The sequence below is a fragment of the Pleurodeles waltl genome, chromosome 2_2 (genome assembly GCF_031143425.1).
Source record: "Pleurodeles waltl isolate 20211129_DDA chromosome 2_2, aPleWal1.hap1.20221129, whole genome shotgun sequence".
In the NCBI taxonomy this organism is placed as follows: domain Eukaryota; kingdom Metazoa; phylum Chordata; class Amphibia; order Caudata; family Salamandridae; genus Pleurodeles; species Pleurodeles waltl.
In genome coordinates, this window is record NC_090439.1 from 591,573,831 (window position 1) to 591,599,971 (window position 26,141).

A 26,141-nucleotide genomic window follows, 5' to 3' on the forward strand; every position below is an offset into this window, starting at 1 on the left:
TACAAATGGTTGGATGCTTCTGTGCCATTAGCATTGGATCAGACCCATGATGAAAGAGGTATGTACTAGTATAAAGGGTACACTGCAAGGATACAGACCATTAATGTTAAATACATGTGGTGTTTTTCGCTCAAATGGCTAGATGTGAAAACATGTAAAAAGGTTTCTGACATCAGCCTTAACAGCCTTGCTATTCGTCACAGGTCCGCTGAGTTTGGTAGAGGTTGAAAGGAGGATGCTACATGCCTACATATACGGCTATTCAATTTCATTCCAAAGTGCAGGATACCTCTCGGGTAGTAGAAGATATTTATTCAAGAAACCTGCCTTCATTAAATTGTGGTCTCAGACTACTTAAATGCTTGTCTGATCAGTCTACGTCAATTCTGAAATGGAACTGAAAGTGAATTGAACGCGCAGGAGCCATACCTGGAGGATGTACCAACTGCTGCGTCATTAAGGGAAGCACCAAAGGGATTCTTCAAGTGTAACGAAGAAGAACTCAGTAACCTCAAAAGTAATAGTCTAGAAAGCTACACGGCACCGTGCTCCCAAATGCCCACACAAATAAGTGGAAGGGTGTAAGAAAAAGTTTTACTGGAGAAATTGACTAAACGATGGTTAAAAGGAATTAGACGATTGAGAAATACATTCAGTGGAAAGTATGTTCTGAATAAAGTGGGGGCAGGCTGCTTCATTCATCCTGTGTAAATAAGCATCTACTCACGGAGTCGTATTTTGAGGATTTAGAGAAGGGGACTGTTGTATTCTATTCAAAGGAATCTTAGTGGGCTGCTTAGCAACTGGGAGGAAACTGGAATGTTATGATTAGATTGTAAGGCAGGCAGTTGTTGATAAGACCTGCCAGGGTTGGATGTGTATTTCTTATCTGAAGAATAAAGAAGAAAAAGAAGCATCTGTGGTGCAGCGATTTCTTTACAGTGGCGACGAAGGTGGGATCATAAGGAATAAGACGTGGACCAACCCTGGCAGCGGTGTACTGTGACTGGTGGTGCGAGAAAGCGGTGATCTTAATGACCATAAATTGAATGGTGGATTTTGTGATGGATTCCGAACTCGGTTTGTCAAGTTGACCGAGTTGTGGAGGTAGCACGTTTTTTTTTTTTCTTTCTTAAAGAAAAAAAAAAAAAGAAGAAAAAAGTTTGTGCTGTTGGGTTGGCATTTTGAATGAGGCACTTACCTGAAGAGTCTCGCGGACGCTGCCCAGAGACCGGTGCCCAGTTGGATGTGACGTCAGCGGTGTTTGCGGCAAAACAAGGGAAACCTCTTGTAGAAAGAGGTCGAAGCAACAGTAAAAACATAACAACTGTAACATATTGCCTTGACTTTTAACTTTGCAGCGCTTTCAACTTTCAACTCTGCAGTGCTGTATTTTAGTTTACTCAACGGTGACAACGGAAACAATCAGCCTGAGGACGATGACAACGGTGACTACTTTATTTATGTAAAAAAAAAAATTCTCTTCTCTCGTCATATTTCATTAGTTTTTTAGATTATTTATGGGATTATTTATGCTCATAATAGTTCAATAACTTACGTAGCAGACATGCAGTCGATTGCACCACCACCTACATTTTTGAGCATGCCTGGCGAACCAACCATGTCATGGGAAGATTGGAGGGAAGCGTTTGAAACATATTTAGAGGCTTTGGGAGGTGCCATTTTTACGGACAAAAGGAAGTTGGCTTTGTTAAAACACAATTTGGGTGTGGAAGGTAGAAAGATTTTGAAAACGTTGCCATTTGCAAATTTTGTAACGAATAACGATGGAAGGTCTGAGGATGAGGAGAATGACAGTGAGGACGATGTGTATATGATGGCGTTGGGGGTGTTGGAGGAGCATTTTAGCAAGAAAGTAAGCATTGTTGTAGAACGCCACAAATTTTTTTCTAGGACCCAAGCGTCTCATGAATCGGTCGATCAATTTGTGTGTGTGTTACGTACGCTGGCTAAATCGTGTAGATTTAAAGACTTGCATGAAGAAATTATTAGAGATCAATTAATAAATCGTACATGTTGTTTGAAAATTCAGGAAAAGTTGTTAAATTTAAAAGATCCATCTTTGGAGGAGGCCATAGCAGTGGCTAAACGTGTTGAAAACACATCTAGGTATGTTAAGGAGTTAAGTAGAAATGATACCGAGGCTGCACTAGTACAAGCTGTAAATTCTGTGAAAATCAGCAAAAATACGACTGTAATGGATGAAAGAAAGAAATGTTTTAAATGTGGAAGCATAAAACATCTGGCATCCTCGAAGAATTGTCCTGCAAGAGAGGCTAGGTGTTTCAAGTGCGACAGAAGGGGACATTTTTCGAAAATGTGTAATCAGAAAAAAAGTACTTACAACAGAAGAAATGTAAATTGTTTACAAGATGGTAATCAAGGACAACAATCGTATTCTAACGGTCAGATGTTGTGTTCTGGTGAGGAAGTGGATAACCATTTTGAAATTTTAATGCTTAATGTTTTATCCATGGAGACTGCTTATAAACCTCCTAAGTGTTCGATAAGCATAAATGGTGTGGTGATAAACGTGTGGGCTGACTCATGTTCACCTTATGCCATAATTGACAAAGCAACGTGGAAAGCAGTGGAGGGTGGCGAATTGGCTAAAGCGGAAGTGGATTTGGTGGGTTATGGAGGCAACAAAATTTCTGTGTTGGGATATTTTCAAGGGGAGGTGTTATTTAATCAAAGACAGGCAATATGTGATGTGTATGTGGTTGAAAATGGTCGATGTTTGTTAGGATGGAATGAACAAAGAACGCTGAAGATTGTGTTAGATCCAAATAGTGAAAGACAGGTTTTATCAGTAGGGGAAGAGAGTTCAGAAAAATGGAGTAAGAAGTTTCCAAATCTTTTCAATAGCGAGTTAGGTTGTTTGCAGAAGTTCCAACATCGCATTGTGCTGAAAAGTGGGGCTGTTCCCAGTGTACATAAGGTCAGGAGTGTGCCGGTTGTTCTGAGAGATGCATTAAAAATTGAATTATCTAGATTATTGAGTTTGGGTGTAATTGAGAGAATTGAAGTGTCGGAATGGTTGAGTCCAGTGGTTTTGGCCCGCAAACCTAATGGCAAGATTAGAATGTGTGTAGATTTGAGGGACCTTAACAGTAATATATGGGTAGACAGACATCCTATTCCTAATATTAATGAACTATTGAGTGGTATTCAAGGGGGAAAGGTGTACTCAACCCTAGATTTATCCAGTGCGTACCACCAAATAATGTTGCACCCAGAGTCCAGGCATCTCACGTCGTTTATAACGCCTGAGGGAGCTTTCAGATTTGTGCGCATGCCGTTTGGGCTTGCGTCTGCCTCCGCTGTTTTCCAAAGGGTTATGCAAAATCTACTGGGTGGTGTAAAGGGTGTGAGGTTTTTTCAGGATGATGTGCTAGTATGGGCAAAGGATTTACAAGAGCATGATACCATTCTGGAGAAAGTATGCCATATTCTTGAGAATGCAGGTTTGACTGTTGAGGCTAGCAAATGTAAATTTGCATGTCACAGTGTTGAGTATTTGGGCCATACTATTTCATGGAAGGGTATAACGCCCAAGGTTAATCTTATGGAAGCAATTGAGCGGGCACCTAGTCCAGTTAAAGATCAACTGAGATCATTTCTTGGATTAGCGGAATATTATGCTAAGTTTGTGAGGAATTTCGCTGACATAGCATATCCTTTAAGAGTGTTAATGAAAAAAAATCAAAAATATATCTGGTCGGATGAGTGCCAACAAGCGTTTGATAAATTGAAGAAAAACATTATAGAAGCAGTTGAATTAAACCCTTTTGTGGCTCATTATCACACTATAATAACAACGGATGCAAGCATGTACGGGTTGGGTGCGGTACTAATGCAAGTGCATAATGGAAAGGAACGTGTGGTAGCGTTTGCTTCACGTACATTGAAGGGAGCGGAAACAACATACTCTGCTGTAGAAAAAGAAGCTCTTGCTTGTTGGTGGGGCATCACGTACTTTAAAAACTATGTGTGGGGTAGAAGTTTTGAATTACGTACAGACCACAAACCGCTTGTGGACATTTTCACTACTGCAGGTGCAAGTCGTGCTTCTTCTAGGATTGCCAAGTGGTTATATAGGTTACAGGAATACACTTTCACAGTAAAATACTTGCCTGGTATAATGAATGTAAATGCGGACTGTTTGTCGAGGTTGCCATTAGAAAATGTATGTGGAGAAGAAGAGGAAGAATGGGTTGTGGCTGACCTGCAAGACATCAAGACAAAGGCTATCAGTGAGGAAGTTTGGAAGGCGGCGGTTCAGGAGGATACTGAACTTCAGGCAATAATAAGGAATTTGCATAAGTGTTGGGCTGAATTGGGTGATGAAACCAGTATGTTTTCAAATTTCAAAAGTGTGTGGTCTGAGTTGTCATTACAGAGTAATTTACTTAGGAGAGGTGATAGGTTGGTAGTGCCACATAAGTTGAGGCAGACTGTTTTAGAGATTCTACATGAGGGACATGGTGGTATGTCGGGTATGACGAGGAAAGCCAGGGAAGATTTTTGGTGGCCAGGCATGGACAAAGAGGTTGAAAGATTTGTTAGGAATTGTGTAAGCTGTGCTTGTAGTGACAAAACACACGTGTGTGAGAGGACACCTGTCATTCCTGTACCTTTTCCTGTTAAACCATGGCAAAAGATAGCAATAGATGTGTGTGGCCCGTTTGATTTTGGTGATGGTGGAAAGTTTTATGCCATGGTTATGGTAGATTACCACTCCAAATGGCCAGAAGTTAGTATCGTCAAAGACACTAAAGCTGGAGTGGTGATTGAATTTTGTGAGGAAATTTGGAAAAGGGAAGGTTATCCCGAGGAGGTGGTGACTGACAATGGGACACAATTTACTTCGTTTGAGTTTGAGGACTATTTAACATTGTGTGGAGTAAACCATGTGAGGACAGCTGCGGCACATCCAAGAGAGAATGGGTTAGTAGAAAGGTTTAACAGAGTGTTGTGTGACAATATTCAACTGTCAATTCAGACTGGTTTGTGTTGGAGGACTGAAGTGAAAAACATGCTATGGAATTATGGGACGACTCCGCATTCGACGACGCGAGAAACCCCATTTGTTTTGTTGAAGGGAAGGAAACCGTGTACCAAAGCTGTTCCTGGTTGGATGGGGAAAGCTGGTAAAAAACGTGTAAGTGTAAGGAATCTTGCATTTAGAGTGGAGGGGGTGCAAGAGAAGTATGACGAAAGTGTATTGGGAAAACCTAAGGAATGTGTGGTTGCAGTTGGGGACTGGGTGCGAACCAGAGTATGGCATGGTGGCAGGAAGGGTTTGTCAAAGTGGTCAGAACCAAAAATGGTTGGGGGAGTGAAGTGTTATAGTGTGGTTTTAAGCGACGGTAAAAGATGGAATATGGCTGATGTTGTCAGATGCAGTGAAATGGAAGTAGCTGAGTGGAAGAAGCAGGTTGGGTGTGGCCATGGTGTCGAGGAGTCAAGAGGGGTGAGAAGGTCACAGAGAGTATTCAAGAAACCAGAATATATGAAAGATTATTATACAGAGTAGTTGTGTTTACGTGTTTTCTTGTGTTAGTTTATGTTATTTATTGTTTTTTCTTGTTGTTTTTAGATAATTTTGTTATTGTAAGAAGGGAGATATGTTGTATTCTATTCAAAGGAATCTTAGTGGGCTGCTTAGCAACTGGGAGGAAACTGGAATATTATGATTAGATTGTAAGGCAGGCAGTTGTTGATAAGACCTGCCAGGGTTGGATGTGTATTTCTTAGCTGAAGAATAAAGAAGAAAAAGAAGCATCTGTGGTGCAGCGATTTCTTTACAGGGACAAACACTTTACACTCTCAGATACAGCCACCAGAGTGAGTTATACTTAGCCGATGTTTCCAGAGCGGCCCCCAGAGTAAGTTCTGTACAGGCCAAGAGATGGAGATGAGATCAATGGAAATGCCATCAGTCACGAGCAACAAGTCCTCAAAGACTGCACTACACAATATGCACAAGCAATGTACTTTGGTTATTGTTATGGGCAACGCAGAACGAAGATCGATAAGTAGATTGTTAAAATTAATTTAGGGACATTTTTATACAACTGCTATTTTTGAAATGCAATAACTACTTTTTTTAAAACATTGCTTCTCTGAACAAGTGTCAGCTGACCACTGCCAAAACAATGAAATTCAGTACTCTGGTCCAATTTTGGTAACAATAGTACATAAGTTATGTATTGCTATGATATGAATTGAATGGAAAAGAACTACAAAAAGCATACTGCACATACTGGATACCCAAGCAAATTGTAGAAACGTTCCCAAACAGACAAGAATTTACAATAAAAAGAATTAACATACATGCGTTTTTATCACCCACAACTTGTACGCAGAATGTGAATATAAACATTAGATGAAAAGTTGTTCAGTGCTCTTTTTTCTTTATAATTAGATCCTAAAAACATAATTAATTTAATTAAAACTCACCAAAACTGCTTCCAGCAATGCAACTGTGTCCTGACTTTCAAACTTTTTATTGTTGGTAAACCAATGAATGAGCCCCATGATAAGGGGCTCATATAACTGTCTTGTCACCTAAAAAACGAAAGCAGGATAAACATAAATGTCTGCATTCTGAAACATCTAACAACTTTTTCTTTATCAAGAGGCTGTATCAACTTGAGTGATTCTCCGGCTTTTTGCCAATATGTGATAACTGTGTAGAGAACTGCGAATTGAGTAGCCCATTTAATGGAGCCACACTAACGCTGGCTGTAGAGCCCAGACATTAAGCTACTGAAAAGATGGTGGGGGCAATACCGTAATAAAACATGACAATGACGCACAACAACAAAAACAGCAAATATCATTTTAGAGGTTATATCTGTTTACTCATCAGATCAGTGTCGAGCATCCGAGAAAGCCTTGTGGCAAAAAGATTAGAAGGCAAGATATATATCAATATACACAACTGAATTTCACAACTTGTGCGGAAGCATGCTGAAATAGTATCATGAGAGCATATAACAGAATATTAAATATTCACTTATGTATCTGTGTTGCAATATGCAGAAACGTTACAGATCTCAATAAAGGGTTCAAGATGCTACTGGCATTCTCTGAAAAAGGAGTAAAAACTGAGCACAATTCTTGGAAGTCCACAGACTACATGACAGATTAGACCCCAGACCACTTCTAATTTCCCGTAAAATCAAGAAGAGGGAAATAATTTATATGATAAAATGTACAAGCTTCTTAGGTCTGCATAAACTGGAAACGTGCAATATTCTTCCAACATCTGAGAATCACTGATAGACATTAAGCAAGAGTTAGAAACTTTTCAAGTTAGATATGATTGGTCTTCAGTTGGAGCCCAGGCTGCAATTTGACTAATTTAAATCTGCCCTTGTAGTGCGGGAATCGCTCAGCAAGTTCCAAATGTCAACGACATGTACACTACTTGCAGCACCAGCTAATTCCAGTGTACAGATGCCAAAATCTCTTGATTTGCAGTCCTGATGTCAGCTATTATTCTCACCACATAACGAATCAATCTGATCTTTGCTGAGCAGAGAGAAAATTCATGATAAATGGCTTGGATGACTCTATACGCGATAAATTCTTTAAAGAGGAAGCACCCAGCAAGGTCCTGCCTTTCAAACTTTTTCACGCTCATATATCAATGGTGTATAGTAGAAATTTAATTACTTAGGTGAGGTCTGCAATCAAAAGTGGTGATACAAGTCAGTCACCCAGTGATGAACTAAATTATCCAAAACACACATAACGGATTTAGCTAAACATCTTTTGGAGGTTAATAATTGTTGCCATTCTAACTTTTGAGTAAGTGTACATAGTGAATGCTTCACTTTTTTTTCACCTAAGGTATCCATGACAAATTTGCATCCTTTTACTCAACATCCTAGAGATTCTAGAGATACCAAAGATTTGTGGATTCCCCTGAAGGGGGGCAGAGAAAATACGTAAAATATGACAAAATATTGGGTTTTGAGGGAGAATAGGAAAAAAGTGCTCCAGATCAAAGTATCTATTTTTTTTCCTGAAAATGACAATGGTTTGCTTTCAGGATGACGCAGAGCTGAATTAAAAAAAAACTTTTTTTTTTTTTTTAACAGCAGTTCTGGCAGTTTCAAAGAGCTAGCCCATTTTTCCTATTTCGTGCTCTCAACCTACTCCGGGTTTGTGGTGAAAATCAGTGTGAAACACAGGGGTGATTCAGGAAAGCTTTAGATTCCTGAAACAATAGACAAACATCTGAATTCAGTATGTGCAGGTAGATCCCTAAAGGTTTTCCCACTGTTGTAATAAAGAAATATTGAAAAGGAGTAGGAAACAAACCAGCCATTTGTGACATTTTCACCTGTAACGTTTAAAAACAGTGGCAGATTTACAAAAGCAATATACCATCACACATGCTAGACCCTTTTGGTTGTGGGGACATAAAAAGGTTTGCAGCTCTAGTACCCAGAGCCAACTGAGCTGCGCCATTCAATGTTTTTTCTTTGTCTACTGAGTACAGACCAATTCATATAGTGAGATATGTAGAGTGAAAAATCGGAATCAAGGAAACCTATGTATTTTTTAAACGGGCACAAGATATGGAGTTTAGGAGCAGTGGTTATTTGTACATCTCTGAATCTGTGGGTAACTGTACTAGCATATGATTTAGAGGGTCTTTTTCAAAATGGCTTCTTTCTTACACTTTGGCTTATATTTGGAAGTACAAATGCAGCAAAATCCAATTGGAACTAAAAAAAATTCTACTATTCTATGCTCCCACATGTCTTCTGATAACACTTGTGTCGGTAGGCCTAGTGCACGCAACAGCCAAAAAGGTAACATGGACACATCACATTTTTCCACTCAAAACTGACTCTTTTTGGGTTTTCAGAATAAGTTAAGACTTTGCAGTGCAGTGTCTCACTGATTCAATATTAAGCGAGATACCGACCAGGGATGTCCGCTTTCCTTGTTGCTTTTTGCTTTGGAGATAGAGCCTCTGGTGGCCTGGGTGAGAGTAGATGCCTTGTTTTGTTGCTTCCAGTGGTCCCCAAGGGTCAGCAACAGAGTTTCCTTATATGCATACAATGTCATATTGTTTCTGGACAATCGTGCTGAAACAGGCCTCAGTGCCCTGCAAATCCTCCACATTTCTTGGACCCACTCCAAGAACAGGGCGAATTTCTCCATTTACCCTATTGTCCAGTGCCTGGCAGACATGCTAGGGGCAACGCAGGTGCTCACATCGAGGTTTAAATATCTGGGGATGTTCATCATTGAAGACAGAGCCATGTCATAAGAGGACAACCTTCAATCTCAACTGGTTGGTATGGCCACAGATGTGAAATGTTGGTCTTCCCTCCCACTGTCCCTGCTTGGGTATGTGGCCATCTTCTGAATGGTTTACCTCCCACGACTCCTATCAGTTTCAAAATTACTACTTCCTGGTGGGGCGCTTCTTCTTTAACAGTGCCAATACTCTGATATGGGAGCTCTTCTGGGGTGCTGGGATTCCTTGGATTGCTCTGGAGAAGTGCTGTAGACCTACCTTTGAGGGCTGCATAGCGATTCCGGATCTGCTGTTACAAAACAGGGCAGCTCACCTGTTGGTGCTTAGAGGTTGGTGGTTCGAGGGCTTTCGGTACCCAGTCTATGCAGTAGAGAGATGGTTTATAAGCCAGGATAACCTCCCAAATCTGTTATACCGTAGAGAGGTACAGCAAACCCTGCCCACTCCTACACAAGTAGAGCTGTCTTTTTGGGCAGCTGCAGCAAAGGCCATGAGATGGGCTGGCAGACTCATGCTGGAGACCCCACTGCGAAGGGAGACCAGACCTCCCCTGGTTGAAGTGCTTTCCGGTTTCGCTAGCTGGCACACCATTGGTATATCGATCCTGGAAGATGTGCTCCCCAACGGGTCTCTTAAGTCCTTCTAGGAGTTGCAGGTGGAGTATCACGTACACCGCATTCAGTTTTTCCATTACCTCCAGCTCTGACAGTCGCTCATGCCATATTTACAGACAGACATTGTCATTTCAGAATACTCTCCCCTAGAGGCAACATTTCTGCTTACTGACATTAAGGAACACAAGCTGTTTGTTCCCTCCCAGATGTAGCTACACAATCAGCCGGATCCCATGGTCAGGGTGAAGGAGACATGGGTCCAGTCTCTGGGGCCTTTGGAGGATGAGCACTGGAATGAGGCGGTGGCAGACACTATGGAAGCCTTGGTGGCCTCTAACTTCCACCTGATACAGCTCAAATTGTTACTTCACACATACCTCACAAGACCATGAAAGTTCAGAATGGGGCTGCCTAGATCCAGTTGCTGCCTGCGCTGCAGGGTTCACACAAGGGACCTGTTAAACACATTTTCGCAATGTCCAGATTTATCACACTTTTGGGAAGGGGTACTGGGAACTTTGGAGACCTTATTGGGCTGGAAGATCCCCAAGGATCCGAAATTGATTCTCCTGCATATAACGGAGGCCATAGGGGGTGACAGATGTAAGGGCGCTGCTTTGGCTGGGTCAACTGCTGGCCAAGAAAGACCTCACCAGGGCATGGAAAGATGCCACCTACCCCACCCCACAGACAGGCGGGAGGGCTAAAGGTATGGCCTACTGCATGGGCCCGGAACGTCCAGTGTACACGGCCAGGTGGTGTCCACAAAAAAAAAAATTTATAAGATTTGGCAAGACTGGGCCGAGCATCGTTGCATTCACCTTGAGCCATGTCTAGCTCCAGCATGGTCCTTGGAGAGCGAGATGCAATCCTTCAAGACCAGGTAGACCTGATTTTCTGGGATGATATTTGATGATTCATGCTTAGGTTCAAGCTGTAGCGTGTCTGTGGGGGTTCCATCAATCAATCAGTGATTTTTAAAGCGTAGCTAATCACCCATAGGGTCTCAAGTCCATCTATGGCAATGGATTGTAATTGCGGGGATTCAGTTGTATTGTACTGCTGGTTCTGTACCAGGCATGGAGGATTTACAAGGTCAAAACTCAAACGTCTCTACTAAAAAGAAAAAAGAAAAAAAGACCCTTTTTTGCAAGGTGGTTAGCTGTGGATTTCGGGCCTTATGTCAGCCGACACCTACAAAAACCTAGCAAACCTTAATATTTTGAAGACTAGACATCTGGAAGAATCCACAGTGGGGTGATTTGCAAGCTCTCACTGGCTTTTTCACCAATAATCTCTATTCTGGAATCTGCAGGGAGCCACAAACGTCCTTAAACCCAGCATTTCCCAAAGTCTTCCAGTAAAAATATTACCTCACTTGTGGGTAGGCCTAGAGCCCACAACAGAAAACAACCCAAAATGTAACATGGATACACCACTTTTTTCACTCAAAACTGATCCTTTTGCAGCAATGTGGGTGGCTGTGGATTTTGGGCCCTAGCTCAGGCGGAACCTAGGAAAACCTACCAAACATGCACGGTTTTTCCACCTAAACAAATAGGGGAGTTGAGGGTGGTGTGCCTTGCGTGGATTCCATGAGGTTTTCTCACCCACAATGCCCTGTACACCTCAAACTTTGCCTGAAATCATACATTTCCTTACATTTTTATAATGCAAACTTCTAGAAGTGACAGGAAATCACTAAATTTCTACCACCCCGCATTACCCTACCTATGCCTATTAAAACACTGCTATACTTGTGTGGCTGGGCCTAATGCCTGCTTCACAAACAGATCAAACCAAGGTCAAAGGGAGCCCTTACAAGGGGACATAAAATAACACAACTCTTTCTACCAAAAATTAACTTGGTTAATCCCATCCTAGGGACAATGCACCCGATATGTTCTGCGAATAGAACATGAATCCTGAGTCAAATTAGCTGAGCCAGTAATTTGCAGCCAGCACACACAAGTCAGAGAAGTTATGCACAAAGATTATACTGCTTAGTTCAAAGGCTTTATGAGAATACATAAGATGCCCTCAATTAATTGGGGAACTCTCTAGCTGATTTACAATCTCAAAAAAAAACAACAACAAAAAAAAAAAAAAAATGTTCAATCAGTCCCATGCACTTGACTCCATAGATCATTTATGCACACAGATGTTCCTATGGGATAACTAGAAGAGCAATTCCTTTCCTCATATCTAGTAAAATTGGGTATAATATGGTTGATGTAAGGAAACTGCCACAATCTGTTTAAAGAACAGACTGATTTGGTTAAGGAAAAATCTGTTAACCTCTTGTGAAACATTGTCACAGCAGAGCGGAATCAGACACTCCTTGGAAATTAAAACACTTGTTAAAACAGAAAGCTCTTTGATTTGTAACTTACAAGCCATGGTTAAAGTTGATGATAATGTCATGAAAGTTCTGGACGATTTATAGCTTACTTAATGCTTGGGGTATCTACTAAAGTTGAAAAGCTTCTCCAACCAGCAGCTGAAATAACAGACAGCACAGCGGAAGGGATTCCTAACAAGTCCCAACTCCAAATGCAGCCTCCCCACAGGTTTTCCCTAGAAGGAAAAATACCCCAATAGGAAGAAGGAGAAATTCTGCAGCGTCACCATTACACCCTCTCAACCAGAGTAATGAGACACACAGCTTCACCAACGGCGCAATGTACACAAAAAACTAACATCATTTTGAGCATCACAAATTGATATGTTTTCTATTTCTAGAATAATAGAGTTTGGTATTCTAAATCCCCTGCTATCAAGGGCTGAGTCAATATGCCAACTCAAATCAGCAAAAACAGAAAAGTTACTTACTTTCAGTAACATCTTATTTGGTAGAGAATATCTAGCTGCAGATTTCTTACCTTAGAATTTACCCCAGGGATCTGCTTGATCTGGAGAATTTACTGAGCAGTACCCCTGCGTGCCATTCGGTGATGTCGACTGGCTCCGCGTCCATCAGTGTCCACGCTAGATATGATGTTGCGGGTCCTCTATAGGTGCCACCGTAGGGCACTGAAGTCAGTTTCTTTTCACGACTGCCTACACCAGAAGCGCAGAGCCATGAAGAACACTGACTACTGATGCATCAAACATAAGGCCTTGAAAGGTGATTCCTGTCCTTAGAAATCAGTATGCAAAGCAGGGAGAATGAGTGGGCCAGTAAATCTTCAACTAGAAATTGTCTCTACCAGATAAGGTGTTACTGAAGGTAAGTAACTTGTCAATCTGATAGAGACTTCTAGTTGCAGATTCCTTACCTTAGAATAGATACCCGAGCAATACCATCCCTGGAGGTGGGTCTGCGAACCAAGATCATACTAGAAAGTCCTACAAGACGAAACGGGCAAAGTACTCGTCCCTACTGATCTGCCTGTCCACACAGTAGTGTTTGGTGAACGTGTGAAAGAATGCCCACATTGGTGCCTGACATATCAAGGACTAAAACTCTGTGTGCTAACGCAGTGGTCGCAGATGTAGCTAGAGTAGAATGAAACACAAGCCCCCAGGGAGCTGCTTTTTGGCCAGTGCGTAGCAGATCTTAATGCAGAGTACAATCCATCTGGACACAGTCTGCTTCTGCACTGCCTGACCTTTCTTGGCACTCACATAACCAACAGAGATGATCATCCACCTGGAACTCTTTTGCCCATCAAGGTAGAACACAAAAGCTCTTCTTGGGTCCAGGCGGTGGAGACTCTCCTCCTCCTTAGAAGGATGTGGGAGTGCATAAAATGTAGGCAAGGTGATGGACTAGCCTATGTGAAAGGGCGTAACCACTTTTGCCAGAAAAGATGCACTCATGCGAAGCACCACTTTGTCAGGGTAGACGGAAAGGTAGGGTTGCTTAGATGAAAATGCCTGCAACTCACTCACCCTGCGGGCAGATGTAATGACCACAAGGAAGGCTGTTTTCAAAGTGAGAAGCCTGGGAGGACAACTGTGGAAAGGCTCGAAAGGACCGCACATCAGCAGGTGGCGCTGGGAGCATCGGGACAGGTGTTGGGGAAGGTTGGGGTGGTACGAATTATGCTGGTCGGGATCCAGGACTGGATCCATGGGTGCCCCTCAGTGCTGAGGCCAAAGCCGCAGAAATCGAAGGGGCCGATTCTGACTCCACAGGAGCAGAAGGAGCACAACTTCGGGTTGTGATCATGCTCCAGGTTTCAAAGACACACAAGGTGCAGATCTGTCACGGGCATCGCCTGATGACACAACCCAGAGGGCTTAAACATGGCATTCCTTGATGACACCCTTGTCGCAACAGAAGTAGAAAACTCAAAAAAATCTTAGACAAAAGTTGAAAAAAGGCCAGTCAAAAATTGACTGAGGGGTAGTGCTCTTCAGATCAACGCTACCTGGCGTGGAAAGAAAATAACTGACAGAACACTAGGGTGGCAGGACCTGCAAAGTCACATCCAGCGTGGACAACGATGACAACGCACGGAGAGCCAATCAGCACCACATAATGGCGTGCAGGGGTACTGCTCAGAAAATTATCCAGATCAAGCTGACACCTGGGGGAAATTCTAAGGGAAGGAATCTGCAACTAGATGTCTTTATGAGATAAATGAACTACAACTCATACATAACGCATAGAGCAATATTTGTGTAAGATGTATTTCAGGTACAGTACAGTACCATGAGACATGACAGGGACAGCTAGTGGAACCCCAAATCTTCAATCACAAATGTATAACATACTTAAGGGTCACCAGAAAACAGATATGCATTATAAAATATTTGCCTTAAAACTAAAATTCTAGGTTAGCACACACAATATGAGCTGTAACCACAACAAAGATAAACATTAAGGCAGTAATAAAGTGTATGAAGTGTGAAACTGGCAAAGAGAACTCCAACATTATTGCTTTGTCATCTAGAACACTAATACCCTAATTTACAACTTAGCTTAGCACATTAGCAAGTAAAGACATTTTCTGAGTTTCAGAAATGGTTCACACCCATGTACCCGTTTCCAGAACAATAAGTTCAGTGATATAGCAACTAGCAAGCCTGCTGTTTTCGGTACTCAAAGGCTTCTGTGAGATGAGTACAGGCTTGTTGCCTTCTGTTACAATGGGTGTGCGATTATGCCTGTATCCCGTTGCCGCCAGGCATGAAGGTCATCTCTAACTCTTAGCTCCTGAAGCACACTTTTTTAAGATCATTCCAATGCTTCTTGAAGGTTAGCATGATAAACCATCCACGAGTGGCGTAACACACTTTAAGCTATTTCACTCTATTAAACCGTGTTCTCTTAAAAAGACAACAAAATGACAAATGCAATTATCAACCTTCTAGAAACTCTGAGATTTCATTTTTTATGATTAAACACGAAATGGTCAACTTCACTGATTAACTACCACAAATATATTCATGTAAGCTTGATTATCATATTTGCAGGAACAGAACAATATGAAAACAATGTGCGCTTGGCTTAATCATACGTATTCACTTTCAAATAACTGATTTGCACATGTGAGTCACAGAAGGGGAATTCAGGCCATAAAGAGGAAAAACATAATATTTATGACAAAACGACATCAAGGATGACACATTACATCAGAAATGGCATTGAAGTCAAAGTGCTGGTTAAGCCATGTTCAGGAATGTATGAGGATTAGTATATTTACCTGATCCACATCACAGGCCAGACGAAGCAGTACAGGGAAAGTATGTTTGTAAAGTTGGTACATTGGTGGATAACCTGTACATCCTTCAGGGATCTGGGTGGATTTACCCAACATGAAAACAACCATGCTGTGCAAAAGCTCACAAGCAGCGACCTTAAAAAAAACAAAAAAAGAAAATCTGAAAAATTATGATTAAATAAATACTATTGAGAGGATTTTAAAGTTCATCGACTTGGAGAAAACCTGAAAGAGATAAAGGGTATTTGGAACACAACATGACGACAAAAGAAACAAGCATTTACAATGCGACGGGTCTCGCGTTTGCTCATGTTAGAGTTGATCGCGTAGTAAACTCTTAACCCGACTTTACACCTATCGGGCAAAAGTGCATTTATGTACATAACCCGAAAAAGTGAAATCAAGTATGTAAAGCGCTCGACTTCTGCCAAGCGAGATCGCGCTCTAAATTAGAGAAAAAAAAGTCCACGAGCCCCATGGAAAACAGCGAGCCTCGCATGTTTTCTATACTTGGTCGCAGCTCTCGAGGAGGGCTTGCCACCAGAAAAGGCATGACCTATGCGTGCCTTCGACTAATGAAAGCAAGCAGATTTTATTAGGGAAGCCCACGAACCAATAAAAAGCACTGACGTGAAGTTGACAGGGCTCCAAGCCCTTTTCTAAATACAAAAGTGTCTCCCTGCGATACGCATGCGCATGCAACGCAGGCTCGACCCTAAAAAGTGCTCTTATTTGCCATACGTAAGCCACTGCCACACGTCTGCAGTATATTGGAGGACAACATAGTAAACCAGATAGTCATGTCCCCGACACTGTTATTGGCATAATGGTGAATTACGCGTGACTGAGGCAGCAACTGCAACCTCAGCAATCCCAGTGTGGTGGCATGATCTCTCATACTGCATATCTGCACATACAATTTTCCAATCCTGCTGACACACAGGGCCAGGAGCTCTGGCGCAATAATCACATTGAATTACTTATTTGAGTCGAACTCTGGGAATTCAGCCTTATGCGATTCTCGGGTCGATGGACTTATGTCCAATGCTCCTGATGTATACAGTCTAGGTTTAAAACTGAAATTGTGTAATGACGCATCCAAAATTTGTATAATGTTTTGCATAGTTATTGATAATGATGTTAAGTATTATAATGCTGGAGCAGAAAGTGGGCACTAGAACTGTGTAGCAGCCGGCTATCAGAACTAATGTGTTCAACAGTGCACAATTCCTAAGGTCTTTAATAGCTGTACACTAACAACTCCCACAAAAACATGGCAATGAAGCAATAGGACTCCCTCAAAGAAAGACCTTAAGGTGTGATTTGCTGAGTTTAGAACTAGCTTTGAGGTGAGCCACATGAGGGGATGTACTAGAAAAGACAGATGACTCGGAGCTCAAGGAGAGACCTCTGCCAACCTGGACAGATCCGTTTCCATATTGTGACAGCGAAATACTAGTTTCAGCATCTTTTGGGAACCACTCAGCGCAGACAGAGGGAGCTCCGCCTAATAACGCAGAAACTTCACAAGAAGCAAATCAAATATTGATAGCATTTTCTTACAGCTCTGCAGTTGACAAGACAAAGCTTTAAGAGAACAATTTGACAACTGAAGGAGGTCAGAGAATTTAGCAACTGAGGAAATTAGCACATTCATTGACATCTCCTCCAGCTCTCACAAGTGCTACTCCCATGGAGGGTCTCAGGGACTGAACAAACACTGCTTAAGTGCAGTTGACAACATAAAAAAGTTACTTCCCGTCGGTAACAAATTATCTGGTAGCGACATATTCTAGCTGCAGACTCTTGATCTTACAATTTCCCCCAGGCGGCAGACTGGATCTGAAGATTTTTCTTTAAGCAGTACCCGTTGCGCCATCAGGTAGCGTCAGTCGACTCCGCGTCCATCGTTGGCGTTGTGGTCACCATGATAATGTTGCGGTCATATATAGGTTCCTCCCCAGCGCGCTGACGTCTGTTTCTTTTCAGACTTTCCACACCAGAAGCGCAGAGCTATGAAGAGCACTGAGACTGGTGTGCCAGAACTCGGACCGTAACAGGAAATCTCTATCCCTAGAAATCAGTTTGCAGAGCAGGGAGGATAGGTGGTGTCGGTAAGGAATCTACAACTAGAATAGACTGTGGTAAAGTACCCTTTTTTTGGCATGGTTACTTTCACTTTTTGCCTGCTTTCAGTATACTTAGACTGTTTTTACTGGGATCCTGATAATCAGGAGCCCAGTGGTTGTGCTCTCTCCCTCTAAATGTGGTTGACTGGGACTTTGTACACTCCATAATTGGCAGATTGGTGCACCAGGGCATTGGGGTACCAGGGCTTCCCCATGGGCTGCAGCACGTATTGTGCCACCCATGGGAGTTCATGCAAAATGTGTCTGCAGGCCTGCCATTGCAGCCTGCGTGAAAAGGTGCATGCACCCTTTCACCACAGGTCACTGTAAGTCACCCCTATAGTAGGCCCTCCTAGCCCACAAGGTAGGGTGCAGGTCCCTGTGTGTTAGGGCACCCATGCATGAGCAGAGGTGCTGCTGCAAACGCCAGTTCCATTGCACTGGACTTCGTAAGTGCGGGGAAGTCATGTTACCCGTGTACTGGACACAGGGCACTACCCATGTCCAGCTACATTATGGTAACTCCGAACCTGAGCATGTTTGGTATCAAACATGTCGGAATCATACCCCAATACAGTTGCCAGTATTGGTTGTATGATTCCATACACTTCGGGGCTCCTAAGAAGACCCTCCCCCCAGTATTGCTCCTTCCAGTCTTCTAAGATTTTCCAGGCAGCCCACGCTGCTGCCACCCCTTAGACAGGTTTCTGCCCTCCTGCTACTTGATCGGCACAAGCAGAGGAAGGCACAACAAAGGATTTCCGGCAGGAGAGGGGATGCAACACCCTCTCCCTTTGAAATAGGTGTTACAAGGCTTTGGAGGGGTAGTCTCACAAAGCCACAGGGTTGCTTTGAAGGGCACATTTGGTGCCTTCCTTGCAAAATCTGGTTTGTGCCAGTCCAGGGATCCCCAGGCCCTGCTCTTGCACGAAACTGGACAAAGGGGAGTGACCGCTTCCCTGTCTATCACCAACCCAGGGGTGGTGCCGAGAGCTTCTCCAGGTGGCCACTTGATTCTGCCATCTTGAAACCAAGATGTGCAGAGGCCCCTGCGAGCATCTGAAAGGCCAGGTCAGGCAGGTGACGTCACAGCTCCCTCCTGATAGGTGATCACCTTGCCAGGTGACCAATCCCCTTTTAGAGCTATTTAGGTACTCCCTTGCAGGTGGGTTCTCAGACTCGATGTGCACGACTCCAGCAAGACTCCTCTGCATCGTTTACTTCAAAGTCTGGCCACTGGAACCCCAACTGGACTCTTCAGGAACCGACAAGGTTGCAACTCCAGCAACGACTATGCTTTGCAACATAGTTTCTCTGGCTCCTTCCAACAACTGCAACGTTTCCCCGGCTGTGCATTCTCTGGGGTCGATGAGACTTCAGCCTGCACCACAAAGGAATCTCCCTTGGAGTGAAGGAGAAACTCCCCTGCATCTTCAGCAACGACGACTGGCTGTGTTGATCTGCTCTCCTCTGGAACTGCTTAGATCCTGCATCACAGGTGGTGGTTTGGAGTGGTCCCCTTGGTCTTCTCTGCCAGTTGTCCAACTTGGGAGACAGTGAGCCCTTGCCACTCCTTTCAGGGCAGTACCCCTGAGCACTGCAACTCTTGCAGCTACCAAGGTTTGTTGTCTTCTGCTCCAAGGGATCTTCAGGCTCCGAGTAGCCCTGGCCCTCAGCACTTCTTCCTACCAAGCACAGTCTCCACCCTGCTGCTCCAGCTACGTGGGACTCCTCTTCATGTGTGCTGATCGTGCATCACTGCGACTTACTGTGCCTACTCCCAGTGGGTTTCCTGTGGGGGTTGTGACTGCTTCTGTTGACTCGCCCGACCTCTGAGGGTCACCCAGGACTCTCCTCCAAGCATTGAGTCCCCTGGGCCTTGCTGGTCCTCTTCAGCCTTACAACACTTCATTTGCTCTTCTTGCATTTGCCAAGGCTTGTTGGTGGTTCTCCAACACCTCTGACCATCTGCAACCTAACAACTGACGTGGGACCCTATCTGCACCACTCTAAAGACTCCTCTTCAGCTCCACAGCTGGTGGTCTTCTTCCCCGTCGACCCCATTCTTCATCCACAGAAGGGTGGGTGGTAGCTCCTGCCCCCACTGGACACTCCATGGTGGACTGGACTCTGTCCCCTTCTTTCGCACGTCGTCTTCTTTCAGAATTCACCATTGGTTTCTTCTAGACTGGTCCTGTTCTTGCCCAATCGCTTTTCTAAGTCCTACTGCTAGTCCTTGGGAAGACCAGGTACTTGCCTCTGCTCTCCTGGTTGCTGGGAATCACTCAGATACTCATCTCTTGGGGTTCCTAGCTCTTCCAACACCCCTCTAACAACTCCACATCCTTGGGCGGGGGGATTTATCTCACATTCCCCTTTCTTAATATACAGTTTGGCCCTCCCCTAGTGCCCTTGCTGTTTTCATTAAGTTTAGCCAATGATTGTTGTTTCTATGCTAATTTCTATTGTGTATATAACTAGTGTGTACCTGCCACCAGTTTGGGGGACTGCCTGTAAGTAATCTAGTGCTGTGTTACCATAATAAAGGTACTTTATTATGGTAACACTGTGTGGTTCTTTCATGTGTGATACGTTACTGTGTGACTATAGAAGGATTGCATCAGCTTTGAATGTCTCCTAGATGAGTCTTGGCTGCTCATCCACAGCTAGCTCTAGAGCACCCTGGCTTCCTAGACACTGCCTACACTTCACTAATAGGGGTCGCAAGGACCTGGTATAAGGTTCCAACACCATATGCGTCCACCACACACCAGGCCAGCTTCCTACACAGATTATTGTTACCAAAGCTAATTAACGTGTTCATCTGATAGAGATTTCTAGTTGCAGATTCCTTCCCTTAGAATAGATACCCAAGCAATAACATTCCTGGAGGAGGGTCTGCGAACCAAGATCATACTAGGAAGTCCTGCAGGACTGAACGGCCAAAACAGCCATCCCTGCCAACTTGACTGTTCAGTCACTAGTGTTTGGTGAATGCATGGAGGGAGACCCACATTGCTGCCTGGCAGATGCCCAGGACTGGAACTCCACATGCTAACGCAGTGGTTGCAGCTGTTGCTCTGATGGAGTGAGCATGCAAACCTTCAGGGGGTTGCTTCTTAGCCAAAGCGTAGCACATTTTGATGCATTGAACAACCCATCCGAGATGGCTCTTCTGCACTGCACGTCCTTTCTTCACACCTACATAACCCACCAAGACTTGATTGTCCAACTGGAAGTCTTTGGCACGATTGAGGTAGAACGCCAACGCACTTTTTGGATCCAGATGGTGGAGGCTCTCCTCCTCATGAGAAGGATGTTGGGTGCATAAAAAGTAGGCAGGGTGATGGACTGGCCTATGTGAAAGGGTGTGACCACTTTAGAGAGGAAAGAGGCCCTAGTACGAAGTACCACTTTGTCAGGGTGGACAGAGATGAAGCTGGGCTTCAAAGAAAAAGCTTGCAGCTCACTCACTACGTACAGAAGGGAAGGCCACGAGGAAGGCAGTTTTTAAGGTGAAGAGCCGAAGAGGACAATTATGAAGAGGCTCAAAAGGAGCACACAAGGAAGGTAAGGCCAGGTTAAAATCCCACTGGGGCATTATGAACAAGGTAGGTGGAAACATAGGGTAAGACCTTTGAGGACTCTCACAACAATGGGAGATTTAAACAAGGAGGGTTGTTCAGGAAGTCTGAGGAAGACAGAGATTGCAGACAAATAACCACTAATTCTGCCCAAAGAAGAGCCCTGCTGGGCAAGAGAGAGAATAAACAAAAGAAACAGACAGAAGGGCCACAAATGTATGCCAATGACAGGTGAATACCGTTTTGGTGTAGGGATGCCTGGCTGCCAAGTTAGCATCACAGACTTTGGGCAGAAAGTCAAAAGCTGTCAACTACTACCACTCAATGTCCATGCAAGAAGACAGAGACTGGATAGGTTCAGGTGGAGAACCCTCCTCTGTTGCTGCGACAAAACGATCTTCCCTAAGAGGCAGCCTAAGTGGAGGATAGATGGCCAAACTCGGAAGCTCAGAATACCATACTCTCTGTGCACAGTCCGGAGCCACAAGAATTACTTGGGCCCGGTCATTCTTGATCTTCTTAAGAACCCTGGGCAAGTGGTATTTGCAGAAAGGCGTACAGGAGGCCTGAGTTCCACTAAAGACGAAAGTGCTGCTTTGAAAACTCCAGGCGAACAGATCTAACCAAGGCTTTTCACACTCCTGAAAGAGGCTTTGCACCACCTCCAGATGGAGACGCCATTTGTGATTGACCATGCACTAACAGCTGAATTCGTCTACTCAGTTGATCAGAGAGCCCACCAGATGTTGAACCACCAAGGATATGCTCGGACGTTCCAGTCATGTCTAGAGATGCAGGCCTCCTGACAAAGGATCCACAACCCCAGCCTGACATGCTTGTTGCAGTGGCGATGGTGTTGATCATGAACACCTGCACCACTTTCCCTTTGAGAGAGAGAAGGAATGCCTTCAATGGAAGCCTGAACGCCCTGAGCTCCAGAAGGTTGATGTGGAGCCCGGACTCTGCAGGAGACCAGACGCCTCTGATCTCTGTCACTCCCATGTGGCAGCCCCATTCCAGGAGTGACGCATCTGTCACTACTGTCTGAGCTGGTTGGGGAAGGGAGAGGGATCTATCTCTGACCAAATTTTATTTCGTTAGCCACCACTGCAGATCTTCTGCATTTCCCTCCGAGATCTGGGCCATGCAAGAGTGTTTCCTCTGATGCTGCCCCCACTGGAACTTCAGGTCCCACTGCAGAGCCAGCATATGCCATCTGGCATGTGTGACCAGCAGGATGCAGGAGGCCATGTAGCTCAGCAGCCTCAGAGTCATTCTCACCAAAACCCAGGACAGAGGCTGAAACATCTGTATCATAGCCTGGTTGGTTCATATTCTGTTTGAGAGGGAATCAGGTGTGACTTCAGCATGTTTATAGTGAATCCCAGCAAATGCAGGAGGTGTGCCGTAGTCTGGAGGCAGGAGACTACAGTCTGGGGCAAGCCCGCCTTCAACAGCCAGTCGTCGAGGTACGGGAAAAATGAAACCCCTAGTTGGTGCAGATGGGCACTGGTAGGGACGAAGGGGAGCATGGTGAACTGAAAATGCTTGTGAGCTACCATGAATCACGAATAACATCTGTAGGCAGGTAGGACAGGAATATGACAAACAGGCATCCTGCAAGTCCAACGCTACCATCCAACCTCCAGGGGCCAGGACATAAAGGACCTGAGTCAGAGTGAGCATTTTGAACTCCTCCTTCCTAAGGAAGAGATTGAGGGCCCGGAGGTCTAGGATAGGACTACGGTCCTTGCCCTTTTTGGGGACCAGAAAGTAGTGGTGTAGGAAACTGGCCTGGTGTGTCGTGGGTACCTAAGGTACTTACACTTTATAGCAGTGTAGGCAGTGTCTAGAAGCCAGGCTCTCTAGAGGTAGCTGTGGATGAGCAGCCAAGGCTGATCTAGGAGACATGTAAAGCTCATGCAATACCACTGTAGTCACACAGCACTTACACACATGTAAGAAACACTCAGCTGTACAAAAAAAGGTACTTTATTTTTGGAACATAATACCACAAAATACTAGAAGGGCACCCCTCCAATAGGAGGTAAGTAATACACTAATTATATGCACTAGTAACCAGAAATAGGCATAGAAAAGGTTAGAAAACAGTGCAAATAGCAATACCCAATGGTGACCTTAGGGGGGAGCACAAACCATATACTAAAGAAATGTAATGCGGACAGAGGACCCACATCTAGGCAAGTGGAATGTGTAGAGGGGAGCTGGGAGTACTAGAAACCCAGAGAGGTAAGTAACACAGTACCCCCCCCCCCCCAAGCGACCAGGAAAGGAGGAATAAATCACAGTAATTTCCCCAAACCACACAAAAGGAGGGAAAGAAGGAAAAAAAGAAACCCAGACAAGACTGCAAGAAAGTCACAGGTGGATTCCTGAAAAAGGAAGACCTGAGGAGTGAGGGGACCAATCCTAAGACTCAAAGTGGAGTCCAGGAGGAGTAGGATCTACTGCCTACCCAGCTGTACGTCCAGGAGTTGGTTGATGGTGATGAAGAAGAGGTCAGCACTGCACCTCTGGAGCCGGAGAAGTGTTCCTGATAGATGCAGACGATGTCCCACAATGGAGTGACGATTGTAGACAGGTGTCGGTGTAGAAATTCCACCAACAAGTTTTGGCAAAGGCAAACTTGTGGTTAGTGGAAAAGCGGTGCTGCCAGGGACCAGCAAGGACCAGGAGAACTCAACCCAGGAGGGGGAGTCACAGGGGACCCTCAGCGTCTCAGAGTATCCACAGGATCAGAGGAATCACCCGCAGGAGTCCCACATGATGTGGTCGCAGAAGGAGCCCATACTGCTTGTGAACCACGCAGGAGGCTGTGCTTTTCAGGAAGGAGTGCTGGGGGCTGGAGCTACACGTCGTCTGGAGATCCCTTGAGGGACATGCAAACAAGCCTTGGCAGCTGCAAGAGAAGCGGTGCAGGGAGTACTGTCCTGCGTGGGAAGGCAAAGGCTTACCCTCCACCAAAGTTGGACAGCTGGCAGAGAGAACTACTCAGGCCCATTACTTGCGAAGCAGAATCCACGCTGCTCAAGATGAGCAGAGATCAATGCAGCTGGTCTTTGCTTGCTGTAGGTGCCTGCGGTTGCAGGGGAGTGACTCTTTCACTCCAAGGGAGATTACTTCTTCTTCTTGTGCCGGCTGAAGAGTTGATGTCTTCTGAGGATGCACGGCCGGGGAAATGATGCAAAGCTGGCAGGCATTGTGGAAACCAAGTTGCAGAGGAGTCTTCTTCGTTGTTTGCAGCGTTGTCGGTTCCTGGAGGGTCCAGTCGCAGTTCCAGTGGCCAGAAGTCGAAGTGGAGGTTGCAGAGGAATCCTGCTGAAGTCTTGCAAACCGAATCGGAGGACCCACACAAGAGAGAGCCCTAAATAGCACTGAAAGGGACTGGGTACCTAACCAGGTAAGTACCTATCACCTGCATCCTATCACCTGATAGTGGCCTGAAATTGCCACTCAGATGCTCCCAGAGTTCCCTGCCAACCTTCGAAACAAGATGGCAGAACCCAGGGACCTCTGGAGGAGCTCTGAGCACCACCCCGGGGGTTGTGATGGACAGGGGAATGATCACTCCTGTTTTGCGCCAGAGCAGGGACTGGGGTTCCCTGAACCAGTGTGGACTGGTTTATGCACGGAGGGCACCAAATGTGCCCTTCAAAGGATACCAGTTGCTTGGGGAGGCTACCCCTCCCAAGCCAGTCACAACTATTTCCAAAGGGAGAGGGTGTTATCTCACTCTCCCAAAGGAAATCCTTTGTTCTGCCTTCCTGGGCTTGATCAGATCAAGCAGCAGGAGGGTAGAAACTTGTCTGAGGAGTAGCAGCATCTGGGCTGCCCGGAAAACCCTGTAAGACTGGTGGTAGCAATGCAGGGAGTCCTCTAAGGGACCCCCAGAGTGCATGAAATCACACTTCCAATACTTGCAACAGTATTGTGGTATGATTCCAACATGTTTGATACCAAGCATGACCAGTTTCGGAGTTCCCATTATGTAACTGGACACAGGTAGGGTCCTATGTCCAGTCCACGCATGAAATGGCGTCCCACACTCACGAAGTCCTGGAAAATGGAGCTGGAGTTCATGGGGTACCTCTGCTAGTGCAGAGGTGCCCTCACACACAGATACATGCACCCTGCTCTTTTAGCTAGGAGGGCCTGCCATAGGGGTGACTTACAGTGACATGATGCAGTGACCTGTTAGTGAAAGGATGCATGCACCCTTTCAAGCAGGCTGCAATTGCAGGCCTGCAAGACACTTTGCATGGGATCCCTATGGGTGGCATAATACATGCTACATCCCATAGGAATCCCCTGGTACCCCAATGCCCTGGGTACCTATGTACCATATACTAGGGATTTACATGGGGGTACCAGTATGCCAAATGTGGGGTGAAAGAGGGTTCCAGCAACCAAGTTTAAAGGAGTGGGCATAATCACTGGGGTCCTGGTTAGCAGGATCCTAGTGAACACAGTCAAACACACTAACAAACAGGCCAAAACGTGGGGGTAACCATGCAAGAAAGAGGCTACTTTCCTACAAGTGGGAATAGCAACCACAACCTACTTCTGGCACGGGAACTCTCACCAAGGCTTCTTTGGCCAAGAGAGCCGTAACATGCTCACAGAGAAGTGCCAAGTGATCCTCCGTCATCCGATCACAGGATGGTGGCATGGCACGAGTGGTAGCCTCGAGAGGGAGGAAGTTGCCCCTCTAGATTATTTGCAAAACCCACCTGTCCGTCGTGATGGACTCCCAGTGGGGCAGGTGATGGCAGATCCTGCATCCAACTGGTCCATGGTGGGACAATAGACTA

The 26,141-nt window shown here is 44.9% G+C and overlaps 1 protein-coding gene across 2 annotated transcripts in view; it reads right to left on the minus strand.

Annotated features, from left to right (window-relative positions):
• Nucleotides 1–26,141, minus strand: part of PRKDC (protein kinase, DNA-activated, catalytic subunit) — a 2,139,921-nt gene that overhangs the window by 1,654,011 nt on the left and 459,769 nt on the right. For both annotated transcript variants that reach the window (XM_069220133.1, XM_069220131.1), the window contains exons 25-26: nucleotides 15,579–15,731; nucleotides 6,487–6,594 (exon numbers count right to left, since the gene is read on the minus strand). In XM_069220133.1, coding sequence (XP_069076234.1) covers nucleotides 6,487–6,594; nucleotides 15,579–15,731 — 261 coding nt within the window. The remainder of the gene's footprint in view (nucleotides 1–6,486; nucleotides 6,595–15,578; nucleotides 15,732–26,141) is intronic.